Below are 19686 nucleotides of genomic sequence, written 5' to 3'. Positions count from 1 at the left end.
GACTTTTAAAAACATTGAATTTTAATACATTATAAAGCATGAACACATATGTTTTTACTAGCAGGCACCATCTTAATTACATTATATCAAAATGAACTTTTGTCTAAATATAATGTCATTCTCTCAGTACAGTGCAATCCCAAATGACAAAACACATACTTTTCAATGTACACTTAATTACATAATTTGTGGTAGAGGAAAACAGATTTTCAGCTGTTAAAGGCAAACTGCTACAAGGGAACACTATTATTTTTTAAATGCAAATCATGAAACAGGGCACTCTCTCTACTAATATATTTTCAATTTTTCTTTTATTCATTATTTATATTCTATCACAGCTCTTTTCAAAAAAGAATTCAAGCCACCATTTATTAACATGACTATGTAAGAAGCTTTCATGTCATTTTTGTCTTTCAAGCCTTCAGTATAGCTATTTCTCTGTTTCTGAGGCTGGTTCTTTCCCAAATTTGCATTTTGGAAATCCATGTTAGAGGGTGAAATGAGAGACATTTTGGGGCAACTGAGGGCTTGGTAGGGAGGGTGACAATCCCGTTTGGGGGGGTCTTTTGTAGGTTTGTTTCATTCTTTTTATTTTCTCTTTAAAGCCTCCGCTCTCTGGCAGGACAAGATGCCTATTGTTTCTTTACCTCTGTGTCCTCTTGTAACAGAATGAATATTACTGTAGGTTAGACTTCTTATGGAAGAACAAGTTCAAAAAAGAGCGAGAGGAGATAGAAACCATGGAGAACTTGAACCGCGTGCTGCTGGAGAACGTGCTCCCTGCACACGTGGCTGAGCACTTCCTGGCCAGGAGCCTAAAGAATGAGGTCAGAGAGGCTGGGCTGATGGGGAGAGGTGTGGCTGGTGGGGAGAGGCGGGGCTGATGGGGAGAGGTGCGGCTGGTGGGGAGAGGCGGGGCTGGTGGGGAGAGGCTGGGCTGATGGGGAGAGGTGTGCCTGATGGAGAGCGGCGGGGCTGGTGGGGAGAGGCTGGGCTGATGGAGAGAGGTGGGGCCGATGGGGAGAGGCGGGGCTGATGGGGAGAGGCGGGGCTTGTGGAGAGAGGCGGGGCCGATGGAGAGAGGCGGGGCTGGTGGGGAGAGGCTTGGCTGATGGAGAGAGGTGGGGCCGATGGGGAGAGGCGGGGCCGATGGGGAGAGGCGGGGCTTGTGGAGAGAGGCGGGGCCGATGGGGAGAGGCAGGGCCGATGGGGAGAGGTGGGGCTGCTGGCCAGGAAAGGGCGTGCACTGGCGAGGGCCAAAAGCTTCTGGCAGTGACCTAGAGGCCTGTGGCACTTCAAACATGTCAGTGTTCAAAATACTCGACATTGGCCTGAACGTGTCCATTTTCAAGAGTATATTGACTGGCCGTATAGAGATCAACTGAGAATAGTGAGTTAGACTCGCCTGTGAGCATTTTAGCATGGAGTTGATTCCTTCTTCCTAGTTTTTCTTCCCCAATCATGTAAAGTTCTGAACGTGCAATATAAGACACTGGGGTTCCAAATATGTCACGAAAGAGGTCATCACCCTCTGCCTAGTGTGGGAGGATGCTTCCTTACCAGCGTGTGATCAAGGCCAAATCAAGAAGCAAAATCACACCGTGCATCCCACACTCCACTGTTTCACGGCTCATGACTTCCCTGAGAGCCTTTTAAGGGTCTTAGAATTTCAAAGTTATGATAGAATTTAGGAGTTAGCCACACAAGGACAGATCAAAGACTTGAGACCATCCATTTGAATGGATAGAAATGGGAATTTCATGGAGCGTCTAAAGGAATGGATATTTAACTAGAGTTGGAGAGATTGGCATGTTGTTTCAATGCTGAAATGGCTTATGAAATGAAATGTCATGAATTTTCTTTAATGTAATGAAATTACAAGAGTCAGCAGATGTATCTACAGTGGGACTCTGTTAATTTAAGAAACATGCATTTGAGCACCCACTGAGTGAATGACCTGTGTTTGGTGCTGTGGAGTTTCAGAGATGTATGAGGTGCAATCCCCGTTCTTAGGAAATGTTCAGTGAGGATTGGGCATGGATGAGGGTTCTGGAAACCTGTAGATGGATGAACTCGTTAGTAGATAAGCTGAACTTAGATGATGCTGATGCACAGAGCAGCAGAGTGAGAAGGCTTGGAACCGTATGTATCTGTAACATATTTAAAGTTGACATTGAGAAGAAAGTGCCAGGTGGTGGGCAGGGACCGGACCTTCTCACTCTGGTCTTTCTGGAAGCATGCTAGGCATGGTGAGCCAGTCCAGGGGCCCCAGCAGGTCCCACCATTCACTTCTCTATTTCTTCTGGTGTTTTCTGCTTTCAGTAGGTTATTCAGCAACTTATTTACCTCTTGGTCACAGACAGTGAAATCATTACATCTATTAAAAAGGAACCGTCTGTTTTCATTAGCAGTTTAAGAGCTTGTTTGTGTCTGTATGTCTAGCTATCAATTCAGGTTATAAATTCATCTGTTGCCCCCTGCCCTGGGTCAGGCTGGTGCTGGGCCTGGTTACAGAGATGAACAGGACAAGGCTGCCTCATCTCCAAGAGGGGACATAATCCTATTGTCTCCAAAGGTGCTAACTGCATAAATGCAGGAGTCCAGAGAGTCCACCACTGTGAGCAAGTGACTTCTGAACCAGAAAAGAAAGTGCTAGAAACTGGCAGAGAGATGCAGGCTGCAGAGGGGGAGAAAAAGACCATTCCAGGCTTCAAGGGGCTACTTCTGTCCAGAGGACAGGACAGTGCTTCGTTCAAGACCTTAAAAGGCCCCGGGTTCGGCCCTACAGCACTTGGTGACCTCTTCTGCCCGCTCCTGACATCTCCCTAGGCCAGACCAGGGGCATCGTGGGTTCTCTCTATTCGTTCCTGTTTGCTTGACTTATTCTAAGCAGGCCTCTGAACACAGTTGCCCCTTTGGAAATCATAAGGAAAAGCAGATGGGGATGGAGAGTGAAACCCACAGGTGGACAGCATGGGCTCGAACCTTTGTCCCAACATTTTCTGTCATGGAAATGTGAGCTACTTCCCCTGCCTGAGCCCCGTCTCCCCATGAGTCATAGGGGAATTGTGCTTTACTTTACACAATTCTTAGGTAGAGAGTGGGATGTTACATGTCGCGCTGAGCATCCGTCCCTCCAGCTGAGGTGGACATTTGATAGAGCAGGACCCGGAGTCCCACATCCATGCAGGTGGGACATACCTGGTGGGCAGGCAGCATCAAAGCACCAATGGACTCATCCACTTACCGAGTGGCCCTACTGTGTGCCAGGCCAGTGACCCTTCTGCGACTAGCACGTCATGGGTGCTCCCAAGATGGAGGTGACGTTTCCCTCCAAGTTTCCTCATCAGTGCTGCGAGTTTAATAATTATGAACAGCATCTTCTACAGCCTTCACCGCCCACGTGGGGTCCGTGGGGAAGGCTGCAGCATCAGGGCAGCACCGCGCGGTGGGCTTGAACCCTGGAACAGGCACCACCTCACTGTGCTGGCAGTTTGGGAACTTTTCCAAGACAAAGTAGGAATCAGCGCGTTTTGATGAAACCAGCTCTGGACTCTGTTGCCTCATTTGTCAGATCAAGAAGGTGAATTCCTTGGGGGCCTCGTCCATGGCCGCATCATGCCTGTGTGTGCACATGAATCTGACTTAGGTGCTAAAATGATTTCCCCCGCAGACAGTCAGCACCCATTCACCAAGCTCCCAGCTTATTCTTTCATTCAGGAAACACACCCCTGACCCAGGCAGCCTCATTTTCCCATAGGAAAATGAACAGGAGCTCAGTTGCAAAGCTTTTCAAATGCTTATTGCTACAAACAGCTCCAAGTGCCCTTATTGCACATTAGGGGTCTCTGGTTTTCGCTTAGGAACCCCGATACCCTGGACATCACTAGATTTGCACTTTCTAGCTGCTGACCTCACATTGCTCAGGAGGGTAGAGTGACACACACTGAATCTTAAATCGGGGGCATCAGACCGAAGAGACCGTCCTTGAAATGATCTCTTCATTCTGCACAACTGTGGGCAAAAGTCTCTGTATTTCATCAGACAACACAGAACTCCCCTGTGACTTTCCAGATTTTACTGCCAGATTTTGCTGGTTGGGTTAAATATTTGGGGAGGGGAGGGAGTTACTCAAGCAGCCACTGTAACTGTTGGGGATTAAAAAATTAGAGCGGGCCCCATCGGGCAGCCTGTGGTCAGGGCAGCCTGACGTCTGCTCAGCAGGACAGAGATGCCCTCCAGTCGCTGCTCAAGATCAGACCGGTAGTGAAGGAGAGTCTGTGGCTCCAGTCCTCACAGGGAATCCCTAATGCAGAAGAGAAGCCCCATAAAGGGTCTGAAGGAGAGGGAGAGCCCCTAGCCCCCTGCCTAAAGGCTCTGAGGGCTCCCACCATGAGTCTCAGAAAGGACGGTTTTGTTTTTTGGGTTTTTTTCCAAAATGTTTATAACCAGGTTATCACCAAGAGACTCCTCTGAGTGCATGGCAGACCTCCGCCCCATCCCTCTGACTTCCCGACAGGCCGGGTGCCTAACTTCGGTCACAGTCAGCCCTTCCTGTCCTCAATCGACTTCATCCCTGGGCAAAAGAACCCACTTCCCTGACCTGGGGATGTGTCATCCTAAGCTTGTGATCCCAGGCCAGGCAGCCTGAGGTGTTTGACCTCCTGCAGCCAAACGGTGATGGGGCCTGTGCTGTTTAATAGCGTGGACATGGTCCAGGCTGCTGACCCCCCTCACTGTCAGGGCCGTATAGACGTGCCCTGCATGCACGCTCTCTCTCTCTCTCTCTCTCTTTCTCTCTCTCTCTCTCTCTCTCTCTCCCTCCCTCCCCCTGTCTCCTTCCCTAATGCTTCTGTGAGGGAAAGTTCTGGCCATTGTTGAACACGCGGATCCTGGAGAAGGAGGATTCCAGACCCAAACTGGGCATGACAGAGCATAGCCAATGCTGGGACAAGAGAGGTTCCTGGGCCCCGGCCAGCTTTCCTTACCTGCTGGGTCCTGCTTGGCCATTGAGAGCAAAACTCTTATCCCGGACCTGGCACGTCTTAGTTGTGGGACCTCGGGCTCCATCCTCACAGAGGCTATAACTAATTTCAGAAGCAATAATTCATGCGAAACTTTTAGAGCAGTGCCTGGCATGCAGGAAACACTCAATTTTAGTCATCTTTGAAGCAAATATCCCAAACGTATGCAAAACTTGAGAACACTGCCTCCTGGAACTTATCAATATCTGTCAAGGGAGGCGCCTCCCCACAGCTTTTCAGCGCCCGACCAGCGTGGACAACAAAACGCACCTAATGGCTTTGTGCCGCATCCTCATCTGATGGCATCACCTCCTTGGCTCCTCCGTGGTGTGGGCTGAGCACTCACAGCTTCTGAAGGCAGAGGCTGGACCAGGGTTATTTTTAGAACATGCGGTAGACAGGAGTATGGCTTTCAGTCCCACAGCAATGGTTAATGTTCCATGGTTTTCTGGAACATTCCTTGGAAACATGACCTATGACCTTGGCCAGGACCCATATTCACAAAGAGCCTTTTGATTCTCCTACCCGCCACATGCACATACAGAGGAAACTCGTTTTCCTTCAGAAATACAGAGTAAAGAACGATTTAATCACAATAATTCCAAAAAGATCTTTATTTTGATTTAAAATTGTTCACTGAACCTGTGTCCTGGGCCTGTGGGCAGAGAACTGCTGTGTCCACCATTGCAAGCTCCTCCTCTTCCTCCCCCAGGGCACTGGTTTTACTCAAAACATCCTCAAGCTTCTCCACCAGCTGCTGACTGTCCTGACCAGGTCCGGGCCCTCAAGCCATTCAGACCCTGGTACAGAGTTCTGTGGCCCAGACAGAGCCCGCTGGTTTACAAAGCCTGCTCTCCAGATGGCTGTGTTTTGGCAGGAATATGTCAGAAAAGTCCCTTGAACAGATGTCCCAGCCAGCTTTGGTCACTTGTTGAAAAGACTGCATTTTTTCGACCCTTTGACGAGTCCCCGGTGGTCAGGGTTATGTGTGATTCTGAGCCACGCAGCCTCACTATGAGAGAGCTGAGGCTTGATCAAAATAAGACACATATAAAACTACCATATGACCCAGCAATCCCACTACTGGGCATATACCCTGAGAAAACCATAATTCAAAAAAAATCATGTACCAAAATGTTCATTGCAGCTCTATTTACAATAGCCAGGAGATGGAAACAACCTAAGTGTCCATCATCAGATGAATGGATAAAGAAGATGTGGCACATGTATACAATGGAATATTACTCAGCCATGAAAAAGAAACTAAATTGAGTTATTTGTAGTGAGGTGGATGGACCTAGAGTCTGTCATACGGAGTGAAGTAAGTCAGAAAGAGAAAGACAAATACTGTATGCTAACACATATATATGGAATTTAAGAAAAAAAAATGTCATGAAGAACCTAGGGGTAAGACAGGAATAAAGACACAGATCTACTAGAGAATGGACTTGAGGATATGGGGAGGGGGAAGGGTAAGCTGGGACGAAGTGAGAGAGTGGCATGGACATATATACAGTACCAAACGTAAAATAGATAGCTAGTGGGAAGCAGCCGCATAGCACAGGGAGATCAGCTCGGTGCTTTTTGACCACCTAGAGGAGTGGGATAGGGAGGGAGGGAGGGAGGGAGACGCAAGAGGGAAGAGATATGGGAACATATGTATATGTATAGCTGATTCACTTTGTTATAAAGCAGAAACTAACACACCATTGTAAAGCAATTATACTCCAATAAAGATGTAAAAAACAAAACAAAAACAAGGCACAGATGTCAATGCGGGTACAGGGGAATTCGCCAGGCACACAGACGCTCCCCCTTCTCAGCTAACCTCCCAACACCCAGGCAGCTCCCTCAACACATTCCTTACAGAGTCAGGCTAGAAAGCCACAGGTTTTCAGAGATGCTTTTGTGCTTTCTTATGATCTGACTCCCCTGAATAAATTAGGTGTTAGCTGACAACTGCGGACTGAGGGGGGATGTGAAAGGTGGGCGCTTCTCCTCCTCACTATGGCCTGAGTCAGCAGGAGAAAGTGCTGGTCCCGGAGTTTGGAATCCCAAGCTAGTGGCAAGTTCTGGCAACTTCCTAGGGCACACCAAGCAGACGTCTCCACACCTGGGTCCAAGCAGCACCAGTCACACTTTGTTTTCCTGTCCTTGTATTTGCCCTCTCTCTCCAGCTAGACTCTAAGCTCCTTAGAGCAGGGATTGTGTTGTCCGTCTCTGTGACCCCATTACCTGCTATGAAGCCTGGCACATGGCAGGCCCTCATGGGGGGCTGTGTGTGCCTGTGTGTCTATGTAACAGCACGCTACAGTGAATGTCTGCCCATGACACCAAGAGACAGTAGGTGTCATATTCCAAAGGGGGTGCTAAACAGTGTGCAGAATTTACAAATGCAAGAGCTACACAACTCTCGACCCGTCAGTCTCAGGGACACGGGGGCTGGGAGAGTAGAGGTTGGAAGAGGGATTTGGGACAGAATATACTGAGAAGCGAGCCCCCTCCTAAAGGGACATGGGGAACCCTCCCTTTACCTCTTGCCTCATACATAGACCATAACCACTCAGCTTGGGATGTGTACCTACGACTTGGGCCCCTACGTGGTCCTGGGGCAGCAACTCCATCTGGGGGACACAGACGACATGTAGGTTCCTGAATGCAGAGGGCAGGGGCTTATTGGAGTGTCTGGTCTAAGAGAGTTGGGGGCTGCAGGTGGGGATGTAATGGGACTATGAGGCTTTGGGAGGGCAAAGCCTGCTGAATGTTTCCAGGGACCAAGCCAGAGAAGAACAGTTGGCATGGGGTCATTTTAGATCCTGTTTTGAAAAGCTGCTTGGAGGGGGGAATGGGCCCCAGCAGAGAAGCTAGAAGACTAACCAGAAAGCCCGGGGCAGAGAGAGTAGTCACAAGTAGGAGGGCAGTGTGTGGTCCACATCAAGAGAACCTTGGCCGGAAGTCCTGTGTTGGGGGGAAGTGAGGGAGAGTCTTCAAATAACCCATGAACATGTCCACCAGGTTTAAGTTCCTTGGGAGCGTGATGTAGTTAATGGAACGTGTCCCTCCTCCAACAGACCCTTCTTTCTTCCCCTGTTCTCCACCCCTGGGTGCTTTGGAAAACCTGGCTAGGCAGCTGGGGAGGGTCAGACCAGAAACATGAGGAGGAGAGAGAGTAGAAGCCAACCGTGCCCCCTTCTCACCCTGCAGACACTCCTCCACCGCCCAGCAGGCCCACACTGGGGAAGAAGAAAAGCCACACATTCCACTGGGGTCTGAGTTCTGACTTCTCGTTAGATTGGACACTTAAATTATTGATGAGAGGACTCCTGTTACCTGAGAATGACTAAAAGAGTCATGGGGTCGTCCCAAGTTTTCATCCAGAGTTGGGAAAGAACTGAAGTCCCGCTCAGTAAACTGAAAAGGAAGGTGCACAAAGAAATGCAGCTGCTTTGTGATGATTTTGCCATAACTTGAGCTTGTTTTGCAGAATGGCTACATGTGAGTGAATGTTGAAATGGCATCTAAGCTTCCACTTTTAAAGCTCAGCGAGATTCTTGTTGGCAGCTATGTTCTGGACAAGGGTCACCCGTGCTAGACCCTGAATCTCAAAATCTCCTCCAAGGCTTCCTACCTGCCCTACCCTCACCCCAGATCCTCTGGAAGTATAAGATAGGCTCGGGTCATCAGCCAATCACCTTGTGGTTCTCTCTGGCCCCAAGCGCAACCCAAAAACCTGAGGGAACCTCTCATGAGTTTAGGGTATGGCTCTAAGCCCTGCACATTTCATTAGCTCTAGTGAATTTGTAAAGCTTCCCATTTGTCAAGTTTCCCTGATTCTCAAGCGTAGCCCTGTGGAATCCCTGAGCCAGGAACTAGGGGCTCAGAAGTCCCCACTCACACTTGGTGTTTCCTCAAAGCTCCAAGTGACCCATTTGTCAAAGAGGGTGGGTGAGCAGTTTGCAGTCCAAGGCCCCAGTAGCACTCAAGGCCTGTGGAGTGCCAGACCAGGACTCTAGAGATTAGTCCTGGGCCCTAAGTCAGTGGGAGCCTTGGTGTGTCACCAAACACCCCTGACTTAACAATTCCTCATTTGTCCTGTGATTCTTAATCAAGGCTGCACAGCAGGAAAACCCATGGAGTTTTACAAAAAGATGCACATGCTTGGAGCCCACCCCAGGGGCAAGGTTCAGTGGGCCATTGGGCGGCCTAGGTGTTGCCTTCTTGAAAGCCCCATTGGTGACTCTCCCAGGCATTCCTATTTGAAGACCATGGAATTAAATGATCCATCAGACTTCTTCCAGCTCCAACAACCTAGATGTTCTGGGGCAAGAGTTCAAAGGGCAATTTTGAGAGTGTCAACCTGAAGATGTTTTATTAGACTCCAAACCAGTGTGGTTAAAATCAGCCCTCATATCCAAACTGTCAGTCAGTTCAGTCTTGCATTTCCTTATCTCCCATCACCAGATACCCTTAAAGACCCTAGGGGAAGGGAGAAAGGCAAAGTGACGTGACCTACAAGTGAATCAAGACCCCATGCTGCCCCAAGTCCAGGCAGCACACTCTGTGGTCCTCCAGGAAACGCAGGGTAAAGTATAAAGTGCAGCATTTATAAGGGTGACCTATGCATCAGACTTGGTAACTGTGACCTTGGGAAAGTAATGTAACTGTTCTGTGCCTCAGTTTCCTCATCTGTAGATTGAGAATAAAAATACCAGCTTCCTAGGATTGTAGTCAGGGACAAGTTAATGCTGGTGGAGAGTTCAGAGGGGTGGGCATCCTGGCATGCAGTGGGCACTCAGTCAGTGCTGGTGATTATTGTGTTTATTCTTGTCATCATCATCATTTCCCAGATGGTCATTCTGGCTGATGTCAGCAGATAATGGGGAAATGCAGGGTACAAAAAATATATCCTTGCCTTGCTAGATGTACCCGTTTTCCTGAAGAGTAGAGAAGTCAGTGGAGTTTATACTACTTTTATGAAACTGCCCTTTTTAAATAGAAGAGGCTTCTAGGGGCTTTTCTCTCCCCTGTTACCCTGACACCCTGGCTTGGTCAGCATTACTGGAACCTAAGCTTGGCAATCACACATGCCACGGGTCATCTTCCGAGCATATGAGTGTTCACAAAAACAACTTTTCAGAGAGAGGAAGTACAGGTCTGCACGAAGAGCCAAGTCAACCATATTGAGAGCAGAATAGAAAAGAAAAACCTTGATTCTATTGTAAATGTATTTTATAGAGATTGTAAGGCAGTAGCAGAAGGCATTACCAGGTGGTTGGCCCTGAGACCAGGAAGATGACACAAGTCTATCTTTCCCAAGAAGTGGTTGTGACCTGCCGTGGGTTGCCATTGCCCTGATGTGTGTGTCATGAGATGTTAGAGGAGGAAGAATGGTTTTTCTGAGAGGCCACCAAACCTTGGAGTTATGGTGCTGTTGAAGTGCTCACTCCCTGCTAAGGGATTCATCTGAGTGCCCCAGACAGCAGAGCACACTGGTAATATCCATGCAGGGTAGATTCTCTCCCTCTGCCAAGCACACAGGAAACGCCAGCCGCTAGCTTTCTTTCCTCCACTCAGAGGTCGCCATCTTGTGTAACAGAACTCTCCTCACATTTTCTGGTGGAGGGAGTGCTTCCCATGATGCAGTGTGCCCACACTGGTGCCTGGCTGTTCTGCCCGGGACAAGCCCTCCAAGGGCCCTTATGCAACAGCACCAGTGAGAGAGCAGATCCTTCCACCCAGGACCAGCCCCCATGCCCACATAATAACGCTTCCTGTAAGAAATCTCCACTGAACTTGAAGGTTTCACTATATGCTGGGGAAAATTATGTGTGGAAACACCTTGAAATTGTATTTACAAGACACTGTCGTTTTCCTCATGTCTATGGGTGAAACAATGAGCTATAGTTTAGACTTTTAGTTTAGACTTTAGTCTATTTAAAAACAAAAGGAAATCCCGAACAAATGTTTCTGGTGTCTAATACAATAGAATAAGTAGTCTGAGGAATTTCACTAGTTCTCTCTGGTGTAATGAAGAAGTAACATGCTGAGTTTCATCAGCTCCTTTCAGGGGATGCTGAAGAGGAAAATTCATGAAGCCTCCAACCCAAAGAATGTAGCTGTAATGAGTCACTTTAGGACAATATAGTAGCTTGGGAAATCGTTTTGTTTCCCTTTAGTTGTTAAAAGAATGTTGTTGTTGTTTTTTCCTAAGTGAGAAGTCTATGGTCTCTTGTAATTGTCTAAGATAGAGACGGCAGAGAGGGGTAACTGGAAGGGCACCTCATACTAACTGGTAGTGACAGTGGGGGTGCGGTGTTGACGATTCTGAGCCTGCATCCAGCTCACGAGAAGCCTTCACCTGTGATCAATGGCCAGTGCCTAAAATGGGCCTGGGACCAGGGTGGAGCAGGTAGAGTGGACACTGGGCGATTTCTTTACCAGTCTTAACGTAAAGAAACACTTCCATTAGGAGTATGTTTGCTTAAAAGGTTTCCTAGTGCTCAGCTCTTCCTTTTCTCCTGGGCAGGATTTATACCACCAGTCCTATGACTGTGTCTGTGTCATGTTTGCCTCCATTCCGGATTTCAAAGAATTCTATACAGAATCGGATGTGAACAAGGAGGGCTTGGAATGCCTTCGGCTCCTGAACGAGATCATTGCCGACTTTGATGACGTATGTACTTACCCTTGATGGGCAGGGGTGGCCCCAGTCCCATACTTTGGTGTTCCTCTGGACTGGCACATTTGAAGTTAGTCCAACATCATGGCATATCTTAAAACTTGTCCTTTGACAAAATTTCTGGTGGTTAGCATTAAGCTTTTTTGCTCTATTTAGGTCACTGACTAATTTTGGTGAGGCAAACACATATTATTTTTAAAGCTAATATGATTTCTATAAAAAACTAGCAAAATCTGTTCAATAAAATATCTCTTCAGCATGCCCATGAATTTTCTTGAAAGGCTTGAACTCCAAGGAAAATACTTGCCCATCTCTTTATACATAAAAAAGATAATAGATTATTTGCATGTGTGTCTGTGCAAACTCCAAGGTCTATGTCAGATATCAATTTGTAGTGTACATGGATGGCATGCTTTATTATTGAAAAAGCAATATGAATGTGGTAGAATATATTTTAGAAGGGACAAATTATACATCTTAGATATTGGAATAGGTGTCATTTTTCAATTTTCAATTTTCTGCCTACAAAGGAAACAATGCACTTTGTTTTCTAGTAAGAACAAACAGACCTCTGGTTTGAAAGATATTGTTGTTACACCATTTTTAACAGTATTTTGCAAATATAGGAAAATTGACATCAGTGAACATAGGTTCATCATGACTGATGGAATTTTGAAATACAGTGATGAAAATATATAATATGTTGGTTTCAGGCCAACCTTCTAAATGTCTTGTGGGACCTGTGCATTTCTCTGCTATCACCACTGTCACCATGAGGTTGACTCAAGACTCATGGTGAAGTAATGACAAGTAGAGATTTCCTCTGTTATGCAGGGTTCATAGTGAAAAATGTTGGCACATTTCCTCCAGCTGCCCCTCGGTAAAATAAATGCTTTCTAGCACTAGTGACCATTCTTTCAGGTTGGATTGCTCATGGAGATGTGATCATGGGATTTGCTCACTTATCTTAGATTCTCTGACATGTGATCTTGAGCGAATCTCCTCTGAAAGCAGGAGTACCAAGGAAGGGTCTAGAAGATGTTCCCAGTCTTCTGTTCGTACCTTTGTCCTGCTGAGCAGATACAGAACCTTCCAGAGTTTCCTTCATTTGCTCTCTCCATCCAGTCTTTCTCTTTCCTACAGCTTCTTATCTTATTTTTACCTTTCTTCCATCCCACCCCAAGGTCTAATGTAGTAGATGAGGAGGACTCCAGTAGGAAACTGATTACTGGTGCCAGAAACTGGGACAAAAGATATTAGGGTCAGGGCTGATGAGAGGGGCCATTCTAGATCTTTATTCCCTCCACTCCAGGTTTTCAGAGGGCAAAAGTCAATCCTCAGCACTACAATTGGTCATAAATCACCCTCACCATGCAGGGAAGACCTCACTCTCTGAATCATGATTTTGTGTTTAGGCCTTTCTAACACAGAGTGGGGAAATTTATTTGAGGCCATTATCGCTCGCATCATAATTTATCCTGTTTCATTCACTAGTAAATTCTGAAAGGTTATTCATGTTAACTGGAAGTAAATCATTATACTGCATATCTTTCCAAGGACACGCCCTTTGTGAGATGCATGAAGTGTTCTTTCCCCACGATGCCCAAGGTCGAAGGGTGAATGAGCAGTATCATGTTCCTGTGACTGAACTAGGATTTGAGAATGTCTCCAGAAAATGCTTGGCCTTGGGTCAGCACCCGCCTGAGTAACTGTGTGGTTGTCATTGCTCCCCAGCTGCTGTCCAAGCCCAAGTTCAGTGGAGTTGAAAAGATCAAGACCATCGGCAGCACATACATGGCGGCGACGGGTCTGAGCGCCGTGCCCAGCCAGGAGCACGCCCAGGTACACACGTGCCAGCCGCACCCAGCACATGTGAGCCTTGGCTCTGCCCACAGGTCATCCTATGACCAAAACAGTCATGCAGTGACCCATACACTGAATTTCAGGCACAACCCAGACCTCAGTGATTAAGGTCTCATGAGAAAAGATGAGAATTCTGGAGGCTTCTGAGGGTCTGTTCACAGAACTTCTTTCTCTGGCAGACAAGGTAGAAGAAAACACAATCAGTCTGGTGGCTACTTGATACCAGATAAATATACAAGAAAGTTGATGAGAGCTGTTTATTTAAAGGTGACTCATTATGGGAGGGCTCCTGGTCTTTTGATTTAAAACAACGTGGTCAAAAACATGCTGAGCACCCAGAAATTTGGTTGAAAAGGTGATTTGGTCAAAATTGAGTATCTTCAATCAACTAGGGTTTTTGAGGGGGTTTTTCTGTTAGGTTGTGTTTTGTTTCTCTGTGTGTGTGTGTGTGTGTGTGTGTGTGTGTGTAGATATGTTTTGTTTTTGTTTCTCTTTGGGCCATGCCATGTGGCACGTGGGATCTTAGTTCCCTGACCAGGGATCGAACCCGTGCCCCCTGAATTGGGAGCACAGAGTCTTAACCACTGGACCACCAGGGAAGTCCCTAGATATGGTTTGTTAACTTGTGCGTCAATAACAAGACCCCTTTCCCCTCGGGATAGTGGGCTCCCTGACAGGCACTGGCTTGTTTGCCGCAGGGCAGAGGTGGTGGGTGCAGCACAGAGGGATGAAACGTACCAGAGCACAGCTTGCTGGAGGTGGTTGGATTCCCCCAAGGAGAGGAAGAGCTCAGCCATTCCCCGACCCCCGTGTGTCTAGCTTCCCCCCAACCCCACCACCTCCCACAGGCAACCAAGAGAGGGACAGAGGGGCAGCAGCTTGCTCAGACAGGGCCCCCCCACCCGGAGCATCAGGAGAGGGTCCTCTTCTCTCTTAACATTCGTGGGAAGAGACGAGAACATGAAACGTCGGACTCAAGATTAATCCAAGCATTTTTCTGAGTGAGTGGGGTAATGTATGTCCCTTCTACTCAGATGTTGCTTCCAGATTATTATTTTTTTCATGGGTATGAATTACTTTAGTAATAAGGAAAAGTAAAACAAACAAGCAATAAAAGAAAACTTAGAAGAATGGTAAGTTTTGAGCAGTACCATTCCAAGCAATCTTGACACCTGACACAAAAGGAAAAATGGGCACCCCTGTTTACATGGTGTTGTGTATCTTTCGGGGTTGGGTTTTTATTGCCAGAACATTCAAGTGTTGAAAAACTATTGGAAAATTGGACAATAAAGCTATTAAAATGTACAACATTGTTTTAAATCTAAATATCTTATTTTTATGCAAGACAGAACTAATTAGATTTTTACTGTCCTGGCTTTAATGGAAGAAAACGTAATCCTTTGCAGCATTTTTAATGTTCTGAAAAAAAATAACCATTGAAAATAACATAAAATTATGTACACAGGGACAGACATTTTTCCTGTTGCCTCGGGCTCTAAGATGCCCAGCACAGCACTGTCAGAAACTGTCTGATTAGTGATCTCAGCTGCCATAATGAAGGCTGGGCAGCTTCAACAAGAGAGAATCATTTTCTCACAGCTCTGGAGGCTGGAAGTCCCAGATCAAGGTCCTGCAGGACGCGGTTCATGTGAGGGCTGTCTTCCTGGCTTGTTGCTGGCTGCCCTTTTGCTATGTCCTCACAAAGCAGAGAGAGAGAGATCTCGTGGGTATGGCTTCAACATATGAATTTGAGGGGGATCTGTGCAGTCCACAGCCCCTATTTTTCTTTAAATTTCAATGTTTTATTTTTTCTGGATTTTTCTGCATTAATTTTGATTTTCTAAACATCACACTAGGATATTATTTCTCATGATTGCTGAGTTTTTCAGTGCCCCCTTAAGTTTTGCAGCTGAGGTGAGTGCCTCACTCTTATCACCCTAATCCCAGCCCCAATTCTGAGACCTCTCAGCTGACTTCCTCTTGTGACCCTTTTAGGGCACTTGACAAAATCACACCTGGTCCAGAACTTAGCTAGCAACAGCCACTTACGGAACCCTTGGCAGGGATGCTCAGAGGCACATGAAGACCCACTCAGCATTCAGCGTCTGTGCTGGGCCCATCCTCCATTACCCCTCCATCATCATTCCTCCATCATACCTCGACCATCCCTCCTTCATCCCTCCATCATCCCTCCATGACTCCTCCATCATCCTACCATCATCCCTCCATCACTGCTCCAATACTCTTCCATCATTCATCCATCATCCCTCCTTCATCCCTCCGTCACCCAACATCACTCCTCCATCATTCCTACATCATCCCTCCATCATCCCTCCTTCATCCTTCCATCATCCCTCCATCATCCCTTCTTCATCCCTCCTTCATCCCTCCATCACCCCTCCATCACTCCTCCATCATTCCTCCAATATCCCTTCTCATCCCTCCATCAGCCCTCCATCACTCCTCTATCATTCCTCCATCATCCTTCCTTCATCCCTCCATCCTCCCTCCTTCATCCTTCCATCATCCCTCCATCACTCCTCTATCATTCTTCCTTCATCCTTCCATCATCCCTCCATCATCCCCCCATCACCCCTCCATGATCCTTCCTCCATCCCACAATCACCCTCCATCATCCCTCCATCATCCCTACAGCGGGGCTCCCTGGTCCCGACTCTGTCACCACCAGACCCTGGTCTCCTGGATCTTCACCAAATGTCTCCAGGCCTCTCCTCCCCCTTCCCATAGGCACAGTTTTTGGATGGCTTGTCCTTATCCACTGCCTTTATTTTACACCTTTTCCTTCTGTGCTAACCCTCACCAATGCGGATGTCAGAAATTCCACTCCTAGAGATCAGGAAGTACTTCCAAATTCCAAACTCCAAGTCGGATTTGCATTCCCCCAGCGGTCGTTCTCTGTGTCCTGTCTGTGGCCTCTGATACAGCCACAGCCGTCACCTTCGCCCAGAAGTCCTCGTCTCCCTCCGCTTCTGGCTTTTTCTCTTTAGTGAATCCTGCCTGAGGTCTTCCTCTGTGGACATTTCCATGTTCTTTCCCAACCCCTCCCCTCCATCAGGGATCTCAGCTAAGACTTGCTCCACCAGCCTGTGTATCCGACTGCTGACAAAACCATCGTCCACCTTCCTGACCATTAGGCCAAGCTTGAGCTCACGTTTCCAGCTTTCCACAGTCACCCAGCTTGCTCACAGTGCCTTCACCTTCCTCTTGCCCTCCCTACTCTCAGAACAGGGCCTCCACCATCTGCCTCCACGCCCCTGCTCTGACCCATCCCCTACCTCTCCCTACAGCTCCCTCATCAGCCCTCAGACGTGCACTGTGCGTCTGTGCAGACAAGCACCAAGTGCTACTCATACACCCTCCAGGAGGGGTGCACCCACCAGCTGCATCAGAGGTCCTGTGGTGGGTGCTACACATGGTCTCCAGACACCCGAGGGAGGGGCTGGAAATCTCCATTTCCACAGGTAATTTTGATGCACAGGAAGACACCCTGTGTTCAGATCTCACCCATCAGCCGTGCCAAGGCTCCCACTTTCATAGGAGCCTCTCCTGCACGCTGACCTGAGGCTCTTTGGCCTCACCTGACCCCCTGTGTCTAGATCCTATTTCCTTTCCTCCCACGTGCTGCATATCATTTCCTGCTTTTGTTTAGACGTGTGTTTCTTATCCAGCATCCAAATTATAGCAGGCGCCATGTCTTATGTGGTGTTCCCCAAAGTCCCAGCAGGGGGCGCTGAACAGAGCGATTGCCCATGTCTGTTCAATGAATGATAGAGCAGCGCGCGGCCACCCTGCTTCCCAGCCCAGCCTCTCGCTTCCTTCCCGCCATTTTACAATCCTGCTCCTCCGCGTGCAAACGTTCTTTTTTTTCTGCTACCATTTTCGAAAACTTAATAAATGCCTCCTGAGTCTTTACTTTTAACAAGCCTAGGAGGCACCCCAACCCGAGCCCATTTTACAGATGGAGAAACTGAGGCACAGCAGTGCAGTAACTTGCCCAAGGTCATAGAACAAGGAGCCATAGAACAGGGCTATAGAGCAGGGCTGCAGACCCAGGCACTCTGGGTGCAGGGCTCACCTCCCTCCACCCGCAGCTCTCGTGCTGCTTCACCCCCTCCTCTTCTTCCCCCGCCCCCCACCATGTTGCCTTCTGCACCCACACGTTTGTACGCACACTATTCACCCAAGCACTCCTTCCACGGGTGCCCCATCCCTCCTGCCCTCATCACTGGCAGCCACAAAATCTGCCTTCTCAGCTACCCTTGAGCTGCATCCTGACTCCTGACAGCCACCACTGTTAATACATGAGTATTTACCTTCATGGTAGAGTGGAAAGAGCATGGCTTTCACGTGAGACCGCTCATTCCTTACCATGGTAGCTAAGCTTTCTGCACATTAGTGTCCTTTTATATATAGTGGGGATCCCACTCATTTCCTGAGGCTGTGGGGAGGACATTAATATGCAAAATGCTCCATGGGCAGAGTGGGTAATAAAAATGCTAATAGTGGTAATAATACAGTTATGGTTTGTACACTGTTTCACGTATGGATACCATTGCTTCCTCCCGCAGAATAGGTAAAAGGGTTTGGGGACATAAATGAAATATGGCATCAGATCCATGCAGGGAGTTTTTACTCAATACGAGCTATTTTTATTTAGACCATTTAATTAGAATCTTGGTAAGATCATCCTAGAAATATTTTGAAATTCAGTGAAAATCTGAAAGGAAAGTTCATTATGTTTGATTGGGGGTATAGCATGCTTGAGAAATAATAATATGGATATAGTCTTTATGAAAAAATGAACGTCCCTTTTGCCTTTTGTAGCCTACCTACTTATCTCTCTAGTTAAAACCAAAAAACTTTCCATTTATTGTTTACAAACAAAAAAATTTATATTTATTATTTAGCCAAATATTTAGTTTGGCAACAAACATACTCAACACAGCCAGATATTTAGTTTGGCAAAATATATTGGGTTTCTCAAAGATTCATGTGTTTTTCTTAAATCCAAAAAGAGGCAGAGGTGTCTGGATAGAAGCCTTTTGAAAGTCAGCTTTTATTTGTAATTACCTCCACATTTCCTACATGCTGGCACAGGCTACTTACCCACTGGGAAAACGAATGCACAGGGGTCTATCAGCACCTAGTCAGAGCAGGGCTTTCTATCTGCCTTTGTTTTGCTTCATTTGTGTTATCTTAAGTGAAACAACACATTCTGACTTTAAGTTTAAAGACAACATGACTAGATGGTTGGTTGTATTATGTGTAACAACTGATTGTTGTTGTTGAAAGAAGCAGGCATTTGTCAAAAAATGAAACATTACATGGAGAACAGGCTTGCATTCTGACCCCGCTCTCGTAATCCCCGGAGCATGCACCTGAAAAGTACATGTTCCGCGATGGAATTCAGAGTTGATAGAAATGGGGAGAGGTGCTTCATTTTAACGTCAGGACTTCAACAATTCCCAGAACCATAGCAGCCCCCTGCTCCTTCCCAGCCATGGCCTTTAGACCTCAAGCCACGATAGCACACTTGTGGTTACAGGTATGTTTTTCTTGAATTATGTAGACTTCTTGTAAAAGGACATCTCAGTAAAAAATAATAATCTCCAGTTTCTCCTGAAAATTGGTAGATCTCCTGATCTTCATTTCTGATGACAACAATCACCAGCTGAGAAGTAGCTGCCCCATCTTGGCACGTTCTCCCCAGTTTGCCACACTCCTCACCCCTCCCTATTGCCTCATTCCCTCTGCTGCACTCTGGAGCCTCCCCTACTCGACCTCTGAAGGGACTTTGCCTGCCCTGTCATTAAGGAAGTCCATCCTTCATGCCGGAATCAATGACTAGGGTCATCTCTGGTCTTATTATGTAAATTGGTTTTGATCTTTTTAATACAAATTTTACTGAGAACTTAAATATGTCAAAACTAAAGTACAGAGATGAAAACTTTCATGTAAACCCATACTTTGATTACACTATTGCTGTGATGAGCCATACCTTTAGCTTTTAGTCACAATTTCAAATACAGTGATGCCCGTTACCAGTGACACTTTGGAAGAAGTGACTTGTGGTGCCAGAAAAACGGGGGGAGGGGAGAG

At 47.1% G+C, this 19686-nt stretch overlaps 1 protein-coding gene across 2 annotated transcripts in view; it reads left to right on the top strand.

The window, feature by feature from the left end:
* Positions 1–19686, top strand: part of ADCY2 (adenylate cyclase 2) — a 436230-nt gene that overhangs the window by 401306 nt on the left and 15238 nt on the right. The window contains exons 20-22 of one of the 2 annotated variants that reach the window (XM_082623793.1): positions 669–827; positions 11551–11697; positions 13438–13545. In XM_082623793.1, the coding sequence (XP_082479919.1) occupies positions 669–827; positions 11551–11697; positions 13438–13545 (414 nt within the window). Of the gene's footprint in view, positions 1–668; positions 828–5736; positions 6461–11550; positions 11698–13437; positions 13546–19686 lie in introns of those variants that run through there. The other variant, XM_082623794.1, reaches the window with a different exon arrangement.

The sequence above is a fragment of the Mesoplodon mirus genome, assembly GCF_964341445.2.
Source record: "Mesoplodon mirus genome assembly, chromosome: 5".
NCBI lineage: Eukaryota > Metazoa > Chordata > Mammalia > Artiodactyla > Ziphiidae > Mesoplodon > Mesoplodon mirus.
The sequence above is the reverse complement of the archived record's forward strand: the minus strand, read 5'-3'. Positions and strand labels throughout refer to the sequence as shown.